This window comes from Nicotiana tomentosiformis, chromosome 9, assembly GCF_000390325.3.
Source record: "Nicotiana tomentosiformis chromosome 9, ASM39032v3, whole genome shotgun sequence".
Taxonomy (NCBI): Eukaryota; Viridiplantae; Streptophyta; class Magnoliopsida; order Solanales; family Solanaceae; genus Nicotiana; species Nicotiana tomentosiformis.
Window position 1 is genome coordinate 64,560,879 of NC_090820.1, and position 21,729 is coordinate 64,582,607.

The window sequence follows — 21,729 nt, forward strand, 5'->3', positions numbered from 1 at the left end:
TTCGTTTCTCGCAGGGTTACACCCAGATTCGTTAACCCTTCGGTCTCCATTATACAGTTGATACCGGCCTCTGTTCGATTTTGGTTCGTGATCGACGAATCTCTTAGACCTGTCATTAGCTCTGACGAGATAAACGGACCCGGAGGGGGTCTCGAGCTGATCGTCTTCGACTCTGATTTTTTACTGGTACCTGTTATGGACGTCATCCCAAGTTACTGTTAGGTACTCTATCAAATTCTGTTTCAACTATTGTGAAGCTAAGGAGCTTCGGGGGTTGAGTCCTTGAGTGAACGCCTGAACGGCCCAATCATCCGCAACCGGAGGCAAGTCCATCCATTCCATTTGAAACCTCGATATGAATTCCTTGAGCATTTCGTTATCTCTTTATTTTACTTTGAAAAGGTCCAATTTTTTGGTCTCGAACTTGATGGCCCGGCGTGTTCTTTTACAAAGGCTGCAAGCATAGCAAATGAATCAATAGAATTTGGAGGCAAGTTGTGATACCATATCATCGCTCCTTTTGACAGGGTTTCTCCGAACAGTTTCAGCAAAACCGACGTAAATTCTTTATCTTCTAAGTCGTTTCCCTTGATGGCACATGTGTATGAGGTCACGTGCTCATTGGGATCTGTGGTTCCATTATACTTCGGAATATCGGGCATACGGAACTTCTTCGGGATTGACTTCGGTGATGCGATCGGAGGAAAAGGTTTTTGGACAAATTTCTTGGAGTCCAGGCCTTTCAATATCGGGGGCGCTCCTGGGATTTGATCAGCTCTGGAGTTATAGGTATCCGTTGGCCTCAATTTTCTTCTCCCCCAATGCCACCCACTTTGTCAGTTCCTCAAGCATCTTTATGATTTCGGGGTTAGCCCCGGGCTCAGCTTCACCTGGCCTTTCTGTGACTTGCTCATTCCTTCGGGTGTTTTCCCGGAATTGTCCTGGCTCAAATCTGCTGGGGGTGTGACTTTGGTTCTGTATCTGTGCTATCGCTTCCTGTTGGGCTTGTAATATTTCGAAGATCACCCACAGATTGATCACGTCGCCTTCACCTTCGGGCGTACCTTGAGTCGTTGGTCGGGCTCCTCTGCAAAAGATGTTCTCAAGGTCGTTCGGCAGGTTGGCGTTAGTGGCCACATGCGAGTTGGCATCGATTGGGTCTGCAACTGGGATTCCGTTGGGATCAGTAGGAGGCACCTTGTTGCTAGGTGCTATATTGTTGTTTTCGCCATGATGTCGAGACTCAATATCAATGTTGAAGTGAGCAGACTGAGAGTTTGACATCCTTAGTTAGATCTAAAATTAAAATCTCAAAGAACAAGCGTAAAATATAATGTGTTATGGAAATTTGTATCAAACTACCACTATTATCCTTAGTCCCACGGTGGGCGCCAAACTATTTACCCTTAAAAATTGATAACAATTAAATTTATACGCGATTTTAAGGATATGTGGACTAATTCAATACAAGTGATTAATAATATTTGATACCCAAGTAAAGAACATAACGAACTACCAAACCTAGTGGTGATAGTGAGTCCGGGATCGGTTAAAGACTTAAACAAGAAGTTTGCCTTCGGTTCCGAACCAATGCTTATGAAGAACTTATGAACTAAAACAAGAACTTTGAACAACTTTTAGAAACAAAGAAAAATAGATGTATATTGCCTTAGTATGCGTGTTACAACGTGTCTTCTGAATAATAAACCTCCTCTTTATATAGTGGAGGAATTTTTACCCTAAGTACAATCCTCAGAAATGTAAAAATCTTTATTTTCGCTAATCACTGATATGCCACCGATACGGCCCGAGATCTACGCCGTGATATCCGGTTGGGCATGGATAACATGGCCCCTTGTTAATCGTGTGAGGTCATTTGGTAACGCTTTCCGCGGTCTCGTTATTCGAATCGGGTCCAGGGGCATGGTCTTGATGTCTTTGGGGCAGATATTTTGTCAGGACTTTGATACGGGCGTTTCCCGACTTCGATTTCGATTCCATGCAGTTATGCCCTCACTTCGTTCGCCCCACCGAAAAATCGGGGTGCTCATTACCCCAGATTTTACCCGTATACAATTTAACATTCTCAAAAACCTAAAGGATGTCTAGTAGTAAGTCTTCTTAAATGTGAGATTTTAAGATCGATTACTAATTATAATAGGTAAAACATGATGGTGTAAATTTTTATTACGATAACGATATATATAACTTAATCTTAAAATGACCAACGAGTATGTAATACTAGATCAAACTGGCCTCATTTATTATTTTTTAAGATTAAGACGTCTGAATATCAAGATGTGTATTAAGATTAAGACATCCGAATTTGAATACACATCCGAATGTTAAGATGTGTATTAAGATCTGATTACTAAATGATTAAGACTGTTTGATTTTTAACATCTGAATGTATAAAATTTATATTTATTTGAAAATTAATAAACATAAAATTCAAATAAAATACTAATTAATCTAATATTCCATCACTAAAATATATATTTTTTAAAATATGATAGTTGCTGGTGGTGGTGGTTAACAGTTGTGCTTGTCAATGCCGACTAAAAGTGATAGTTGGTGGTAGATTTGGTTGTTGATGTAGTTTAGAATAGTAACTAGTGGTGATTGGTAGTGGTAGCTATTATGATTGAGGATGGTGGTGGTGTGTGGTGATAGTTAAGAATGACGGGTGGTGGTGATAGTTGTGATTGAGGAAGATGGTAGTGGGTGGTGGTAGTTTATAATGATGGGCAGTGCCAGCTATGGTTGTTGATGGTGATGGGGTGCATGGTTAGTTGTGGTAGTTGAGATGGATGAGTGTTGGTTGTCGTTACGAATGATGGTGGTGGGAGTGGTGGGGATGGTGGGTGGTGGTAGTCGACAATGGTGGCGGCTATGATTGAGGATGATGGTGGTGGTGGGTGGCATGGTGGTAGTTGATAATGGTAGGCGGTGACGGTAGTTAATAATGAATATGGATGATGGCATCTTAATAAAATTAAGTATCTGTTATAGATCTTAATTATACAGACCTATTCAGACTCATTAAGTGGTTGTGAAGTAAAAAAAAAATACACTATACGATTAAGATTTGAATAATTAAGATTCAGATTTTAAAAATAAATACACTTAATATCTGAGATCTGAATGATTAAGATTCATACATCGTTAGCTGCAAAAAAAAAGAAAAGAAATGAGGCCTAACTTGTATTGGTGCCAGATAGATTCACTAAGTTAGGGCTATTATGTTAGAATTAGGAAATACAATTAATTGTAAGGCCACCCCAATATTTTCAAAAATTTGAAATACCACCACAATTTTCCTTTATAATACATTCTCAATCCTTCTCCGTCTGGGGTGGAGAGAGAGTGAAGGCGCCTCTCTGTGTTCTCTGTATATATATCATCATATCCTTAGAACAACCCACCAAACGGCTATTATTAGTTGTCACATTACAGAAGCCTAAAAAGCATAACCCCTCTTGAAGAATGGCTGCTTCTAAAGCAGTTCCATTCATGTAATTTTCAAGAGGGTGCTTTTTTTCATATATGATTCTTTTTATATGTAATTTCTCACTTTTATGTGTTCTCTTTGAAAGGGGTCCTTCTAAATTGAAACTTTAGCAGAACCCAGAAACAGGAGACAAAATTTTGAGCATTTTGAGGAATTGTTGAAAAATCTTGGTTTCTCATGATGTCTGATGGTTATTATTACACTTCAAAGAAGAGTGATGATATTTGCCCTGATGTTTGTGGCCAGGTAATTTTCCCTAATAATCTCATATAGTTTATAAGAAATTACCATCAGAAGGAAAGTGAAAGGCTTTTTTACAGTTTATTTTTTATCTCATTGGTTCCAATATCATATTGTTCTGTTGGGTTTTTGTAGAATAAAGATATGTGCTTTTATTTTGATATTCACAATTTGACATGGATTAAGAATTTACTATCAGTAGGAAAGTTGAAACTATTTTACAGTTTATTTTTATCTCATCGGTCTTTATCTTGTTCTATTTTTTTGGAAAATTCTGCCAAGATCAGATTTTTATGTTGGATTTTGTGGAATTAAATATATGTGCTTTTGTTTTGCTGTTGACAATTTGGCATGGATTAAGAATTTACCGTCAGAAGGAAAACTGAAGCATTTTACAGTTAATTTTCTATCTCATTTGGGTTTTAACATACATACATTTTTCTGCCAAGATCAGATTTCTCTGTTGGATTATGTGGAATAAGCATATATGTTTTTTGGTTCTGCTATGGACAAATTGAAATGGATTGTATGTAAACCCCAGAACTTTTACTTGATGGAGAAATAGTTGTCACTGGAGGAATTTCTTTTTTCTGTGCAAAACAATGTTTTTTTTTTCTGGAGACCAAATTTTATAATTTTTCACCATCTTCCAAGTATTTCTGTAAGTAGGTCAGGAATTTGAGTTTGTTGAGCTATTTGAAATTTCATGTTTTCTCTGATTCTACTCTTTCAGAACATTTGATTTGTTTGTCTCCAGAGTTTTGATGTTTTTGCTGTTTTGAATTTCAAGTGTTATGGTCAAACATTTTGTTATTTAGGCTGTTAATATCTAGTTGTTGGAAGTTGTTATTTTTTATGGTTCTAGAAGTGACTAAAAGAAGATAGAAAAGTAAATTAGTTTCTTTCTTTGGCTTGGAGGATTCATGAGAAAATATTTCTCAATGTATTGAACTTGTTTGGACTTAATAGATTTCTGTTTGAAGTTTCTTATTATTTTCAAGCTAAGATGTCTTACACCAACCCCTTTTGCCCCCTCCAGCCGAAAGAAAAGTGAAGACCAATAAAAAGCTAAAGAAAAAGATTTTAGTACCTTCTATTTTTATTAGTTATTACCACTTTAGCTTGTGCACTTAGAAAGTTGTTTTGATATTTAGCAGGATTCACCGACAACATTAAGCATGTCAAGACTACGGTGCATGCTTCGAGGATTGGATTTAAAGACTATTATCTTTTTGATTGTGGTTGTGCCAACATTCATAGTTGCTGCGTACTTGCACGGGCAGAAGATTACCTACTTCCTCCGCCCCCTCTGGCAATCTCCTCCGAACCCCTTTATCGAAATTACTCACTATTACCATGAGGATGTTCCGATGGAGAAAATTTGCAAGCTCCATGGGTGGGGAATTCGTGAATATCCTAGGCGAGTGTTTGATGCAGTTCTGTTCAGTAATGAAGTGGATATGCTTACCATCAGATGGAAGGAATTGTATCCTTACATCACACAGTTTGTTCTTTTAGAGTCAAACTCAACATTCACTGGGCTGCCTAAACTCCACAATTTTGCAATTAATCGGGACCAGTTTAAGTTTGTTGAGACTCGATTAACCTATGGAACCATAGGAGGAAGAGCCAGAAAAGGTGAAAATCCATTTGTTGAAGAGGCATATCAGAGAGTAGCATTGGACCAACTCCTGAGAATTGCTGGTATTGAGGATGATGATTTACTGATCATGTCTGATGTTGATGAGATTCCCAGCGCTCATACCATCAATCTTTTAAGGTGGTGCGATGACATTCCTCCTGTCCTTCACCTTCATTTTAGGAATTACTTGTACTCATTTGAATTTGAGATTAAGCACAGAAGCTGGAGAGCTTCAGTCCACAGGTATCAGAGTGGCAAGACTAGATATGCACACTACCGTCAGAGTGATTACCTTTTGGCAGATGCCGGTTGGCATTGTAGCTTTTGTTTCCGCCGCATCAGTGACTTTATATTTAAGATGAAAGCTTACAGCCACAATGACAGAGTGAGGTTTTCACATTATCTTAATCCTAAAAGGATTCAAGATGTCATTTGTAGAGGAACTGATTTGTATGACATGCTTCCTGAGGAGTACACATTCAAGGATATTATTGGCAGCATGGGACCTATCCCCCATTCGTACTCAGCAGTTAATCTTCCTTCTTATCTGTTGGAAAATCCAGACAATTACAAATATCTTTTGCCTGAGAACTGCAAAAGAGAAGATGGCTAAGTTTTAAGACAGAGTTGGAACTTCTTCTTAACATCAGAGGTGCTCAGGGGCAGATTTTATGTTGTGCCTTGAGTGAGGGGCTCTAATCAGATTGGTAACTGTGGTGTAGCAGTATTACATATGGATATACCTTGTGCGCAACAAAGGCGAGGCGCAATGTTCCTGGGAGGGGTTTTCTGTGAGATACCAGTACATTCATTTGCATCTGTATTGAGATAACAGGACCTTTCTGTTTGACAGTAGTCAGACGTTTTGGTTAACGGATTTCGTGTTCTTCTTCTTCTCTTCTTAGAGAGTAATTTATTCCAATATTTAGTGTAAATGGTGCTTTCCTTGAATTTCTTTTATCTGATCTTGACCACCTGATTCATTTTTCTTTCAGTCATAGCACTATATATTGATTGTTGAGTATATTCTTTTTACTACTAATACATACTTGATAGCTCCCATGATTATTTTTTTCATGTTCATCTCTTTTTAAGTTTGCTGAGGGAGAACGTCTGCTGAATAGATTTCAGTTTGAATAAACAGTTAGAGCTCTTTTCCAATTCTCTTGAATCAGGTGAACGTGGTAACTCTCAAGAGTCTCCACTAATAGATATTGTAGCTAGGTTAGTGAGCATTTTGTTTTTACTTATAGAATACTACAACTTGCATTGTGTTAGATGGACATACCAGTTTCTGATGATCTATATTAGTAGTATGTATGTGTCAATGATCATTTTGTGTTCCTTTGTTTTGTGCTGTGCGTGTAATGCGAACTGAATCTCTACAGAACAGTAATCAGTTACTTTGCTGGGACATCTGACAAAGAGTAAATTCGTTAGAGATGGACAGCCAACTTTAGTTACGTATGTGGTCAGTGACTTTGTTTCTTTTGTTGATATTTGTGGTCTTTGGCTAACTTACATGTATCTTCACTATTCTACAAAGTACCTTATGCGCTTGTTCTAACAAAATCTCAACTCAACTCTTCATTTTGAAAAATCGCTTGAAGCTCCACTCGCGTTTTTCTTTTCTTCTGAAGAAGATTTCTTCCGAATGGCATAATTATACAACACTACCTTCCTCAATCTTCATTGACTTTAGTGATCACACACCTGTGCTTTTTGGTGCAAGTCCTATGTATGGTAAGGTATAGATATGGATGGCAATGGGGCGGGCGGGTTTTGTTTGATGCAGGGCGGGGCAGGTTTACTCTTATGCGGGTGCGAAGCGGGGCGGGTTAAAACAATTTTTAAAAATTTTAAAACGGGGCGGGACAGGTTTAATGCGGGGCAACTTTGAATTTTATCTTTTTTGAAATAAAGCAATCATTTCAACTACAATTTCACACATTATTCTTCACTAGCACGAATACTATTTTGATTTATAATTAACAATTTGCATAAGTCTCAAGCAAAATGATATTACATAAGTCAAGATTTCATATTTGTAATAAGAAATGATAGTAACCCATTTATTTTGGAAGATCAGCGTAATACTCTCTCAGTTTTATGTTTATGTGATTCTATTAAACTCTCCATTTTATAAAATAATAAAATGTCAAACTAGTTTGTTTTAGAAAAAAAATTAAAGAAAAAAGAAAAAAAAATTAAGTGGGGTGGGGCGGGGCGGGACGGGGCGGATTGAAAATTTTGTGGGTTTTGACAAACCCGGCCCGCCCCATTGCCATCCTTAGGTATAGATTGCTTTATGCTTGTCAACAGTTTTATTGGACCAAGGAATCCAAGCAGGAATAGTCTTCCAAGACACCATATAATTGCATCCACGATCAGGCTTCCTATTATTTATATATGTGCCACAGCGATATCCGTTTAAAGATTACTATAAGAACTAACCGTTTTCAATTAAAATCAACTGTTCGAGTAGCGGGACATAAAATACTCAATATGAACACTGTTAAAGCCTAGATAAACCATCAATAATTTAAGCTGCGAAAGCATCAGAATAAAAACCAACAATTCTAACTTCGACGAATTCACAACACAAAACCACGATAACAGAGATCAGATCATACATTTCCCCCATTATTATTTCCTCCCCTAAGACGAGGAATACCCATATTCTGTTTTTGGTACATTTTGCGAGCTCACTAAACAGGTCATAGTAAAATGAGACCGCAACAACCTGATAACTAATAATCAAGTCAATTATGGACTTGGACCTGTTACACTTATTATCAGGAGAAAGACAGTGCTCAAATAAACAGTAAGAGAAAAAAAATGAAAAATGGAGTACAACATTATTGTCCAATCAAGAGTCCATCACATTATACCATCGAAAGAGTAATTTGGTTCACTGATATTATACAAAAGTCACCACCCCAGATTCTTCAATGTACTACTCTTCAGCAGCACGCTTCGACAAACATTATGAGAAGGGAATATGAACTATTTGTGTACTTAAACGATATGGATACAGAGAATCCAGGAGAAGAAATACAGGTCCACTGGCAGTGTCTCTGTGCGTTGTTAGCGTTTCACCCAAATTCAGACATGTAGATGCAAGTAGACAAGAAGAAACAGTTTAGCTCGATTCCCTGCCCATATGAAAAGTGCATTCAACTTGAAAGCATTTACTTCAAGTAACCACTAAACATGATACTAATCCATACCTTTCTTCCTGAATTCTTGCACAAATCAGAGTTCTTTATTCAAGTACCATAAATAGCACTGGCCTCTATTCCACTGTATCCAGTGAGCACTATTTCTACGTCAAAGTTGGCACCCCGGTCAGTCGCTGTCCCAAGTTTCATCCAAATCCTTTGAGCTTTTCACCTTTGTCTTGCTCTCGGAAGTACCCTCATTTTTCTTCATTTGCTCTTGACTACTTGTCCTAAAGCTATTAGTTACCCCTCTTGATGCCCTCGAACCAGGTGCATCCTCTGCACTTGATCCCAATGTTGCTACCTTATCATAATCCTCCCCCTCGTCACTACTACTTCTATACTCACTTGGTAGCATTGAGTGCTGCCCTCCCTCATCATCTGAATTCCACATGGCTTCCTCAAAGTCACTTAACATGTCTGAACCAGAACCTTCTGTACCCATCTTTCCCTTTAAATAAGGATCAAATTTTCTGCTTGAACCTCCCTCACTTATAGGTCTATTGCTCTTACCTTTCTGCCATTTCTCCATTTTATACTTAGGATGCCTGTCAGGAGCCGTGTACATGCCGGAATCAGCGTAATTGCTTCTACCACGTCGGTCATCATTGTTTTCCAATTCATTGTCATCTTCAGATACATCATCATGTCCATGATCATCAGCTATCTTCCTTCCGTATGTCTTATTCCAGCCACTTGTCCTCCTTCCTGACTCATCATCTGATTCATCACTTCCCATCATTCCAGATCTTCTGAATCGACTACCTATATCTTCTTTGTTCCAATATCTAATCTTCCCTAGTTCGTCTTTCTCTGCTTCTTCCTCAGCTGCCCATTCGTCATCAGCTGTCTGTTCTAACTGAGCAATAAAACGGTCAAGTTCTTCCTGGTCACTGTCTTCAGCTGTTGAATGTGTTTGGTCTATACTACTGCTGAGACCCAACTTAGTACCAATATCCTCCTGAAAGACATATGGGCTCCCTTCTTTTTTATCAATGGCATTGAAGAATGTGGATGCTACTCGCTGGATGCTGGCCCTGGCTGCTGGATCATCAGGATTTATCCCCTTCATCCGGAGCTCTTGTTCTATTTTCTGTATGTTTAATTTCTGTGATTCTAGTGCTTGTTCGAATCAGGCTTTAAATAATGTAACTTTGTCAAACAGTAGATGTGTACTCATCAACAGAACATGTTCAAATTTCCAGCGTTGTTAAGCAAGTTATAGAAAAGCTAGTTCATTACATACAATAGGAATTAAAAGAGTCCAGACTTTTAGTCCCTATGTTCAACACAAATTCCAAAATATCAATGGTTCAACAAATTTTCAACAGATGAGACATGTCGTATATCCATTGTAACTTGAAGAATGGGCTCGCATTCAAGAGAATAGAACTTCAGTTGAACTGAATAAAACAAAGGGACCAGGAGTACCATGTCAAAGACTTATAGCACCCAGGGAGTTTTACATCATTGTAACTTGAAGAATGGGCTCACATTCAAGAGAATAGAACTTCAGTTGAACTGAATTAAACAAAGGGACCAGGAGTACATGTCAAAGACTCATAGCAGCCAGGGAGTTTTACATCACATAGGTGTATGAAACACAGACAGAAGCTAGGTTCCCTCAAGCAAATACAAAATTAAGGGGTTGACAGAAACATATAACAATTCATCAACTTCTAAAGTTACTACTAGGCTTTACATAAGCAGTGGATTACTCAAAAGGGGCAAGGCAAAGAAAAAGAGATTTGTAGCTCACCTTCCTTTTTGTAAGTGTGTTGATATGTATTATATTCTTTGGCTGGCGGTAGTTTCTGCCGCGAAACATAATAATCGTTTTTACATTGTGTATGTTAACCACAATACCACCACTTAGTCGAGCCAGAATTGAGGCCATCTCTTTTATTTTTTTCCTTAGGGAAGTTATCACAACAAACTTGCAGAGTCTCATGGAACTTCCAGTGGAGATGCATATTTTGAACAACTCCTCCGATGACTCCACGAACACCAACAGGAACATAATTTTTATTCCTGAAACCAATCTTCTTATACGCTTGCAGTTGCTCAGGAGTCAGAAGCTCAGGATCATGCCGTGGAGATGGCAACTCTGGTAGCTCATATTTCTTCAGCTTCTGAATTAGCAAAGCAACTTTTTTCTTTGCCTACACCAGTAAAGGAAGTGAAAAATTTGAGTTGGATTAATAAGGTATTTTTGAGTAGAAATACACAAAAAGGCAACATTCTAAAATATGACGAATGAAACAAGAAGTGAAAATGCAAGACACTCAAAGATGGAACTCTTGGCTGCATTTTTTGACAATTGTGACCGATCAGTAACCATATAGACATAAGCTAATCTTTTACGTTTTGTTCTTTTTAATGTTATTCTAAGCTTTTTCTTTCATTCATCAATATCGCCCACCGTAAGTCCAGATCGAGGGTGAATATTTCAATAAAGCTGGAATCATCCTGCTCGCGTGGTTTGAATTTACTGTATTTCTATTTGTTCATTCTAACCCAATTTATCGTTTTGTATCAAATTAATCCGTGTATCCTTAGAATCACTAGCTTTAGTGTACGTGCGTCGCACGTATTTTTTTTGCGTCTATTAATAAAAAGTGTATAAAATTTAGAATAAGAATGAATTATGTGTATTTAGCAATTGACGTCAAGATAAATAATGCAACATTCATTTAAATTTAAAAATAAATATTACATTGACAAAATAGTTAAATGCAGAGTTATTGAAATCTATTTTTAGAGGGTAAAAAAACGAACGACAATTTGCTAAAGGGCTTCGTGCTTTTAATATAGTATAGATAGATAAATAGATAAAGGAACAACTACCTCGTAGTCTCCGGTACTCGATCACGCACGAACTCAACGACCTCCATGATCAAACATACCTGGATCTGCACATGAAGTGTAGGGTGTAACATGAGTACAACCAACTCAGCAAGTAACAGAAATAAATAAGGAACTGAGAAGGCAGTGACGAGCTATACAAATACAATCCATTTTCAATAATTCCAGCAAAGAATAAACATGCTTTCAATCCGGCAGTTCAAGTCAAATCAGTTTATACAGTTATAGTGCAGGTAATCCGGATATAGAATTTTTCAGAGATTTCACAACAAGGACAGATAGAAACTAAGTGCATCGACAAATGAAAAAAACAAGTACAGCCTCTCAGGACAATAGACACTCCACTCATCACAACAGCTCACACACTCGGCTCTCAGACCTCAGTATTCAAACTCAATAGGTACTTACGCTCACTGGGGGTGTACAGGCTCCAGAGGGGCTCCTTCAGCCCAAGCGCTATATCGTTGCGGCGTGCAGCCCGATCCCATATAAATATGCAGCCCTGAGGCTCGTTGTGGCGTGCAACCCGATCTATATATACAGCTCTAAGGCTCGTTGCAGCGTGCAATTCGATCCATATATACAGCCCTAAGGCTCGTTGCGTCATACAACCCGATCCATATACAACCCTAAGGCTCGTTGCGGTGTACTACGCGATCCATATATATACATACAGCTCACAACTCGACAATCAGGCCCTAACTCAGTCACCAACCTCTCTAGTCTCTCGGACTCTCATAAATCATAAAGATCAGCCCAAACAAAAATAACATAGTGTATCAACAAGAGTCAAGAAGAGATTGAGATATGATACACAAGTAAAACCATGAATGAATACAAGACAACAATTAGCAAATACTTCAACAAGTACACGACTTCTGCGGGTCCCAATAGTACCATTACGTAGCCTAAGCATGATTTCTAACATGATTTGCAGTCAAATTTCTATAACACAGAGAGAACTATTAATTAACAATAGGCTATTCAACTTTATAGTCTCACGAGACGGACCAAGTCACAATCCCCCACGGTGCACGCCCACACTTCCGTCACCTAGCATGTGCGTCACCTCCAAAATAGTCATATCATACCAAAAATCCGGGGTTTCATACCCTGAGGACCAGATTTAAAACTATTTCTTACCTCAAACCGTGCAAAATCCTACTATGCAATGCCCTTGCCCCTCGAATCAATCTCCAAATGCCCTGAATCTAGCCACAAGCAGTACGATATATTTAATACTCCCTCCGTTTCAATTTATGTGAACCCATTTGACTGGGCACAAAATTTAAGAAAAGAGAGAAGACTTTTGAACTTGTGGTGTAAAATGAGGCACATATATTTTGTGTGGCTATAAATCATTGCATAAAGATAAATTGTTTCCAAATAAGGAAATATGTCATTCTTTTTGGCACAGACTAAAAAGGAAATAGGTTCACATAAATTGAAACGGAGGGAGTATAAGCTAAAAGAATCAATCCCACAAGAAAAACACGAAATTATAAGCCAAAATCCAAAATAGGCTCAAACCGGCCCTAGGGCCCACGTCTCGAAATCCGACAAAAGTCACAAAATATGAATACCCATCCACTCACGAGTCCAACCACACAATAATTTCTCGAACTCAACCTCCAATTACCTTCCAAAACTCGAAATTTTAGCCTATGAAGTTTCTATCATTTTTCCCCAAATTTACAACTCAAATCCCTAATTAGATGATAAAAATAGCAATAGATTCATGAAATATAGTCCAATCTGAGTTAGAATCACTTACCCCAACAATCTTCTTGAAGAAACCTCAAAATATCGCCTCACACTGAGCTCTCAAAGTCCTAAAATCAAAATGGAAATCAAACCCTCGAAATCTCATTTTCTGCCAAGTTCTTCCGCATCTGCGGACACACTGTCGCACCTGCGACGCCGCACCTGCAAAATTTCCCTTGCAGGTGTGGAAATGACTTAAAGGGCTGGGTTCGCATCTGGGATGAAGGGGCCGCACCTGCGTGTGCGCGCCTGCGGATAATGGTCCGCTTCTGCGTTCACCCTCCAGCTCACTCTCCGCATCTGCGTAACTTCAAGCGCATCTGAGGGTTTGCAGATGCGGAAATCCCCTCGCACCTGCGACCCCTGACCATCTCCTCAACCCCCGCTTCTATGCTTGGCCTAACGCACGTGCGTGTCCGCACCTGCGGTTCCCCACTCACAGGTGCGAAACACCAGAACACTAGAAACTCAGAAATTGCACAAGTCTAAATTTTGATCCATTAAGCATCCGAAACACACCCGAGGCCCCTGGACCTCGACCAAATATACCAACAAGTCCTAAAACACCATACAAACTTCTAAACTTTTAAATTCCACAAACGACGCTGAAACCTACCAAACCACGTCCGATTGACCTCAAATTTTGCACACAAGTCAGATTCAACATTACGGACCTACTCCAACTTCTAGAATCGGAATCCGACCCCGATATCAAAAAGTCAACCCCCGGTCAAACTTCCCAAAAATTTGACTTTCGCCATTTCAAGCCTAAATTAGCTACAGACCTCAAATTCACAGTCCGGACACGCTCCTAAGTCCAAAATTACCCAATGGAGCTAACAAAACTGACGTAACTCTATTCCGGAGTCGTCTTCACACATTTCCAACTACGGTCAAAATCCTAAGACTTAAGCTTCCGTTTTAGGGACTAAGTGTCCCAAAACACTCCGAAACCAAAAACAAAACCTCCCGGCAAGTCACATAAGCAGAAACAGATACGGGGGAATATAGTAAATAGGGGATCGGGGTGAATACACTCAAAATGACCGGCCGGGTCATTACATCCTCCCACACTTAAAACAATCGTGCGTCCTGGAACGAGCATAGAGATATACCTGAAGTGGTGAAAAGATGAGGATAACAGTTGCTCATATCCTGCTCGGTCTCCCAAGTCGCCTCCTCGACCGGTTGACCCCTCCACTGAACCTTCACAGAAGCAATATTCTTCGACCTCAGCTTTCGGACCTACCTATCTAAGATTGCCACCGGCTCCTCAACATAAGATAAATCCTTGTCCAACTGGACTGAGCTGAAATCCCATAGGTGAGATGGATCGTCGTGATACTTCTGGAGCATAAAAACATGGAATACTGGATGAACTCCTACTAGACTGGGAGGCAAGGCAAGCTCATAAGCAACCTCTCCAATACGCCACAATACCTTAAATGGACCGATAAACCTTGGGCTCAGCTTTCCCTTCTTTCCAAACCTCATAACACCCTTTATGGGTGACACCCAGAGCAAGACCCGCTCTCCAACCATGAATGCAACATCGCAAACCTTCTGATCCGCATAACTCTTCTGTCTAGACTGGGCTGTGCGTAGTCTATCTTGAATCACCCTAACCTTCTTCAGAGCATCCTGAACCAAGTCTGTACCTAATAATCTAGTCTCGCCAGCTCGAACCAACCCACTGGAGACCTACACTACCTACCATACAGAGCTTCATACGGTTCCATCTGGATGCTCGACTGGTAACTGATGTTGTAAGAAAACTCTGCTAGAGGAAAGAACTGATCCCACGAACCCCTAAACTCCATCACACATGCACGGAGCATATCCTCGAATATCTAAATAGTGCACTCGGACTGTCCGTCCGTCTAAGGGTGAAATGTTGTGCTTAACTCCACTCGAGTACCCAACTTATGTTGTACGGCCCACCAGAACCGTGATGTAAACTGCGTACCCCAGTTAGAAATGATAGATACCGGTACGCCATGAAGTCTGACGATCTCACGGATATACACTCGAGCCAGCTGCTCAAAAGAATAGGTAGTCATCACAGGAATGAAATGAACTGACTTGGTCACCCGGTCCACAATTACCCAAACTGCATCAAACTTCTGTCGAGCCTGTGGAAGCCTAACAACGAAATCCATAGTGATCCTCTCCCATTCCACTCCGAAATCTCTAACTTTTGAAGCAACCCACCTGGTCGATGATATTCATACTTCACCTGCTGGCAATTTAGGCACTGAGCTACATACTCCACTATGTCCTTCTTCATCATCCTCCACCAGTAATGCTGCCTCAAGTACTGATACATCTTCGCGGCACCCGGATGAATAGAATACCGCAAACTGTGAGCCTCCTGGCCTGCCCTGCCTCCTCAATGCACCATCATCCCCAATAGTAACATTTCTAGCATTACCGTGCTGGACCGTGTCCTTAAGGACAAGCAGATGGGTGTTATCATACTGACGCTCCCTGATAAGATCATAAAGAGAAGAACAAGAGACCACACAAACCAATACTCGACTCGGCTCAGAAATATCCAATCTAACAAATTGGCTAGCTAAGGCCTGAACATCCAATGCGAATGGCCTCTCTGCTGCTGAAAGATATGCTAAGCTCCCCAAACTCTCCCCCCGGCGACTCAAGACATCGGCCACTACATTGGCCTTCCCGGGATGGTACAAAATGGTGATATCATAGTCCTTAACAAGCTCCAACCACCTCCGCTGACGCAAGTTAAGATCCTTCTGTTTGACCAAATGCTGCAAACTCTGATGATCAGTGTAAATCTCACAATAGACCTCGTACAAATAGTGCCGCCAAATCTTCAAGGCGTAAAAAATAGCTGCTAACTCAAGGTCGTGGACAAGATAGTTCTTCTCATGGGGCTTCAACTGGCTCGAAGCATAAGCAATCACTCTACCCTCCTGTATCAAAACACACCCAACGCCGATCCACGAGGCATCACAATACATTGTGTAAGAACCAGAAACTGATGATAGAACTAAAACTGGAGCTGTGGTCAAAGAAGTCTTGAGCTTCTGAAAGCTCTCCTCGCACTCATCCGACCACCTGAAAAGAGCACCCTTCTGGGTCAATTTAGTCAAGGGCGATGCAATAAATGAGAAACCCTCCACAAACGACTATAATAGCCCGCCAACCCAAGAAAGCTCCAAATCTCCATGGCTGAGGATGGTCTGGGCCAACTCTACATCGCTTCTATCTTCTTCGGATCCACCTGAATCCCCTCACTACACACCACGTGCCCCAATAACGCCACTGAAATGAGCCAAAACTCACACTTGGAGAACTTTGCACAAAGCTTCTCCTCCCTCAATCACTGTAACACAATCCTTAGATGTTGAGCATGCTCCTCCTGGCTACAAGAGTACACCAGGATATCATCAATGCATACAATAATGAACAAGTCAAGATAAGGTTGAAACACACTGTTCATCAAATGCATGAACATTGCTGGGGCGTTGGTCAGCCCAAAAGACATCACAAGGAACTCATAATGGCCATATCGAGTCATGAAAGCTGTCGTAAGAATATCTGAGTCTCGAATCTTCATCTAGTGATACCCTAACCTCAAATCAATCTTGGAGAACACCATCGCTCCCTAAAGCTGGTCAAACAAATCATCAATACGTGGCAAAGGATACTTGTTCTTGATTGTGACTTTGTTCAATTGTCTGTAATCAATGCACATTCTCATAGTACCATCCTTCTTCTTCACAAATAGAACTGTTGCACCCCAAGGTGACACACTAGGCCAAATAAACCTCTTATCAAGGAATTCCTGAAGCTGCTCCTTCAACTCAGCCGGTGCTATACGGTATGGTGGAGTAGAAATGGGCTGAGTGCCTAGCACCAAATCAATACTGAAATCAATATCCTTGTCAGGTGGCATGCCCGGCAGGTCTGCAGGAAACACATCCGGGAAATCTCGCACCACTGGAACAACATCAATAGCAGGGGTCTCTACACTAACATTCCTCACAAAGGCCAGATAAGATAGACAACACTTCTCAACCATCCGTTGAGCTTTCAAGTATGAAATCACTCTACTGGGAACATAGTCTATAGAGCCACTCCACTCAACCCTCGGTATGCCCGTCATTACCAACGTCACGGTCTTAGCGTGACAATCTAGAACAACATGACATGGAGAAAACCAATCCATACCCAAAATCACGTCAAAATCGACCATACTAAGCAATAAGAGATCCACTCTAGTCTCTATACTCCCAATAGTCATCACACATGACCGATATACACGGTCCACAACAATAGTATTGCCTACCAGAGTAGACACATGAATAGATAAAACTAGAGACTCACGGGGCATATGAAGATAATGAGCGTAATATGATGACACATATGAATAAGTGGAACTAGGGTCAAATAATACAGAGGCATCTCTATGGCAAACTGAGATAATACATGTAATCACAGCATCCGAAGAAATGGCATCTGGTATGATAGGAAGAGCATAGAAACATGCCTGGCCGCCCCCTGATTAGCCTCCCCCTCTCGGGCGGACCCTAGTTGACTGGGCTCCACCACGAGCTGGCTGAGCGGGTGGTGAAGAAGCTGGTGCTGATGTCGTGGATTGGCTCCTTTGCTTAACCGGACCTCCCATAAGGTGGGGACAATATCTCGTGATGTGGCTAAACTCTTCACACTCATAGCAACTCCCAGGTGCTGGTGCTGGGGACCGAGGGGATCCCCGAACACCGGGATAACTAAATCCCTTTACCTAGTCTCTAAGACTAGGTAAGCCGATTTTAATTTTGTTTCAAGCCTTTTTTAAAAATAGATAATTGAAACCCACATTGGAAATAATTATAACAACCTCCCAAGACTGGTAATACTGAGTCACAAACTCTAACTGAATACATGTAATAATCTCAAGGATCGAATATACAATACTGTTCGAATAAGAGTTGACAGTAGAATAAAATAGAAAGACTCCAAGTTGATTCGGGAAGTATCCAAGTTAATCATTTTGAAGAACTATAGAAGAAGATGATGGCAGAGGCTCAAGTATGGCTAAAACTGATTAATACACGGCTCCTACCTTGCAATCATGACACGCTTATTAACCGTGAGAGAACGTGTGTGCTATATTTACTCATGATGGGTCAGAGGGTGAATGTGGGTCATTTGATCCGCTACCAGATGTCTCTAGTAAGAACTAGTAAGAGGATAGATCGAATGCCATTTGCAAATATGTTAACTCAGTTCTTGAGACATGAATAGGTTGAGGAGGAGCCAACGTTCGATCACATCATTGATCAGCCCCTAAGACTAATGGACATTACCAGTATCCGGGTGAAGGAGGAGACTGCAATGCCATCACTGACAGGTGCCAAGCACAATGCTCGCGATGACAGTTTTATGGCCCATTTATATGGGATGATGGACCTGAAACTTCGGATCGGGGGACGGCCGACCACTACAGAGGAGAGGGCCATATTGGACCAAGGGTTCCTGCTATATGCTCATGCTCAGCAGCTGGTTGGGCGTGGTGATGGATGTAGACTCCTAGACGTTGAGGATGTCAACACACCTAGGCAGTTTGAGGCCGAGTCAGAGTAGTCAGATGACGATAATGATGATGAGGAGGAGGGGGAGGAGGAAGCACAAGAGGAGTGGGAAGCCTCAGAGGAGGATGGCGATGACGTGTCTTGATCAGGGAGTTTTCCTACACCCTACTCATTTATTTTTCTTGTTTTGTCATTTTGTATATGCATTGAGGACATTGCATGAGAAATAAGTGTGGGGTGGTATCTTGTAAATATTAGTCTTATTTTAGTTAAATTTCTTTTAGTTAGGTCGTCTTAGTTTTTCTCTATAAAAAAAAGTAAAAAAAAAGGTATCTTGTAAATATTAGTCTTGTTTTAGTTAAATTTTTTTAGTTAGGTCGTCTTAGTATTTACGTTAAAAATTAATAATAATAATAATAATAATAATAATAAAAATTTGGACTCTTCCCGACGATGGATCTCTTAGACAGTTTTCTTAAGGGAATTAAGTCTAAAGAAAAAAAAAGATTTTCTTGTAGGTAATGTAGTAATTCCCCCTTGGTTTTTCTTTGGGCCGCGATTCTTTTCCAAGGGTTTTATTGTAATCGGGTGTAGTTAGTTTTAAATTTTTTGGAGTAGAAATCACTGGGCTATGAATTGAATTGCAGCGATATCTCTTAACTTTGTTATGCCTTGAGAAGAGTTAGTACTCTGGTTGTGACGCTTAGGCTCAGTTTTTGACTCTAGTATAAGTACCTTAGATCGTAGATTCCAAAATTTGCTTGACTGCTCTGACTGGAGTGTCGTGATAAAACCAATCCTGAGTGAGTTATGTGCCATGTCTGTGTGAGGTTTATATGTATTTAGTGCATTGCATTTGATGTCTAAAACTTGCCCCGTGTGTACAAAGCGAAATGGTAGTCTTGTTCAGTCTGGGAAGTGATATAGGCATTTCTTTGTTGAGCCAGATATATAGATTTTACCCGCCTGAATGTCATATAACGTAGTTAACCCCTTTGAGCCTATAATCTTATTTCTTTAGTAACCACATTACAAGTCGTACCCTTTGTTTGAATCGATCATATATTTGAACCTTGTCACCTCTCATGAGCACTTGAATTGTGATGAATTATGTAAGGTTAAAGTGTAGAGTGGTGATTTGGATTTTGAATGGAACAAATGAAATAAGGAGAAAGGTGCACCGTTTGAAAGAAAGAAAAAAAAGAAAAAATGTCAATAAAAGCCACATGGATTGAAAGAAAAAAATATAGTTGTATTGTATGAAAAAAAAATTCTTGATGGTGGTGGTTAGTGATATACTTATGCTTAAAGAAGTATGGGGTAATATAAATTGAAGTGAAGGTGGAATTCTTGTTTAACATAAGTATGGGTTGTAGTATTAAAGTATATGTATTAAAGTGCTTAAGGGAGGTGTAGTCACTCATATCCAAATGTATCCTACCCAACCCACAGCCTACAGTACAACCAATTAAAGTCCTACATGATCCTAGACTGAATGAGCTCAATTAGTAGAGTCTTACACTACGGGCAAGCCTATGGTGCATCATTTGTCGCATATGAATGCTATTTCTGAGAGCGAGCGCATCTTTCCAATATTGAGATCCCACGTTCTTAAAATTCATTGTGTGTGGAACTAAGCTCTTTATTGGGTGAGGGCACGTGATTCATAAAGGAAAGGAAATATCATTGACCTCCATGTTAGAGTAAGTAAGTGAATTGTGAATAAGGCATAGTATTTATGAGTCAAATCTTGAGGTGAGGATGTTACACCTTTGTGCTTAGACTATTTTAAATATTCTTGGTGTGATGAGTTAAGGGAATTGCTTTAAAAGGTTGTGTCTATAAGTATAGTTTGATTGATCGAGGACGAGCAATGTTTAAGTGTGGGGTATTGATGTGTGGCTATAATTCTATATTTTAGTATATTATTTGCCTTGCATTGGCATTAAGAAAACCAAATGCTTATTCACTAAAACATAAAAAGAAGCTACAAAATTAAAAAGAAGCTACTAGATTAAACATAGACTAATAAGAAAATAGAATAGAGAAGCTAAAAAAGCAAACTACTCAAAGCATAATGAATATACATAATGAGAGAGGAAAAGAGAGAATATATACATCAAGAGAGAACGGAAAGAATATATATACAGAATAAAGAGAAAGAAGAAAATATTATCAGTTATTACAAACCAAATGTCTGAAAGTCATCCAAATAGCTAATAACTCCACCCCCCCGAATAAAAATAAGCATTGTCCTCAATGCTTAATCAAAACAAGAATAAAGAAGGGTAAGAGTGAAAAAGACTCCCTATGTGGCCTTGGACACCTCCGTGTCCATAGCAGCATCACCGCCCTCAGTCTCCTCTAAAAATAAGCATTGTCCCCAATGCTTAATCAAAAGAAGAATAAAGAAGGGTAAGAGTGAAAAAGACTCCCTATGTGGCCTTGGACACCTCTGTGTCCATAGAAGCATCACCGCCCTCAGTCTCCCCTAACTGGATCTCATCATCATCGACTTTGGGAGTAACTGGGTTGGTGAACATTTGGCGCACTGCCTCAGCAGTGTCGGTATCCAGGTCTGGCTTTTCAGACTGGCTAGTTGGTGCCACTTGAGCTGATGGTGCTGCTGGATCTGCTGGTGCTGGTGCTGGATCAGTAGTAGAGGGTTGACCTTTTCTCTTTGGGTTTCCACCACCCATCAAAGAATACCATGAGAAGGGCTTCTTCGCCCACACTTTGGTATCAAAATCCCTCGACTCCACCCCCACATCCGTAAGGTACTCAGTGATAGTGTTGGGATACGGGTAGGAGGTGTCACCTTGCCTGTCAACCACAGACATGTTGGCCGATATCACTGCACCCACATTGATTGGGTACCCGGCCATGATAAAAGCGACTAGCACTGCCCGTTGAATTGGA

At 40.1% G+C, this 21,729-nt stretch overlaps 2 protein-coding genes across 3 annotated transcripts; one reads left to right on the forward strand and one right to left on the reverse strand.

Moving 5' to 3' along the window:
* The first annotated feature begins 3,337 nt into the window (after window positions 1–3,337).
* LOC104105408 (uncharacterized) lies at window positions 3,338–6,387 on the forward strand. Of its 2 annotated transcripts, none has more exons than XM_009613697.4 (2): window positions 3,338–3,757; window positions 4,906–6,387. In XM_009613697.4, the coding sequence occupies exons 1-2, from the start codon at window positions 3,689–3,691 to the stop codon at window positions 6,004–6,006; spliced, it is 1,170 nt and encodes a 389-aa protein (XP_009611992.1). In that variant the 5' UTR covers window positions 3,338–3,688; the 3' UTR covers window positions 6,007–6,387. The 2 variants fall into 2 exon arrangements, with proteins under 2 accessions (XP_009611992.1, XP_009611993.1); XM_009613698.4 differs by having other exon boundaries at window positions 4,909–6,387.
* Window positions 6,388–8,236: 1,849 nt separating this feature from the next.
* Window positions 8,237–9,715, reverse strand: LOC104105409 (CRM-domain containing factor CFM9, mitochondrial-like). The gene has a single exon (XM_070185578.1). The coding sequence runs from the start codon at window positions 9,684–9,686 to the stop codon at window positions 8,742–8,744; it is 945 nt and encodes a 314-aa protein (XP_070041679.1). The 5' UTR covers window positions 9,687–9,715; the 3' UTR covers window positions 8,237–8,741.
* Window positions 9,716–21,729: the final 12,014 nt, after the last annotated feature.

What these genes read in the sequence shown, in the direction of transcription:
- LOC104105408 (XM_009613697.4), top strand. Translation starts at nt 3,689, where the DNA reads ATGATGTCTGATGGTTATTATTACACTTCAAAGAAGAGTGATGATATT. An exon ending in GCCCTGATGTTTGTGGCCAG is followed by an intron (nt 3,758 to 4,905) that starts GTAATTTTCCCT and finishes TTTGATATTTAG; the next exon opens with CAGGATTCACCGACAACATT.
- LOC104105409 (XM_070185578.1), bottom strand. Translation starts at nt 9,686, where the DNA reads ATGAAGGGGATAAATCCTGATGATCCAGCAGCCAGGGCCAGCATCCAG.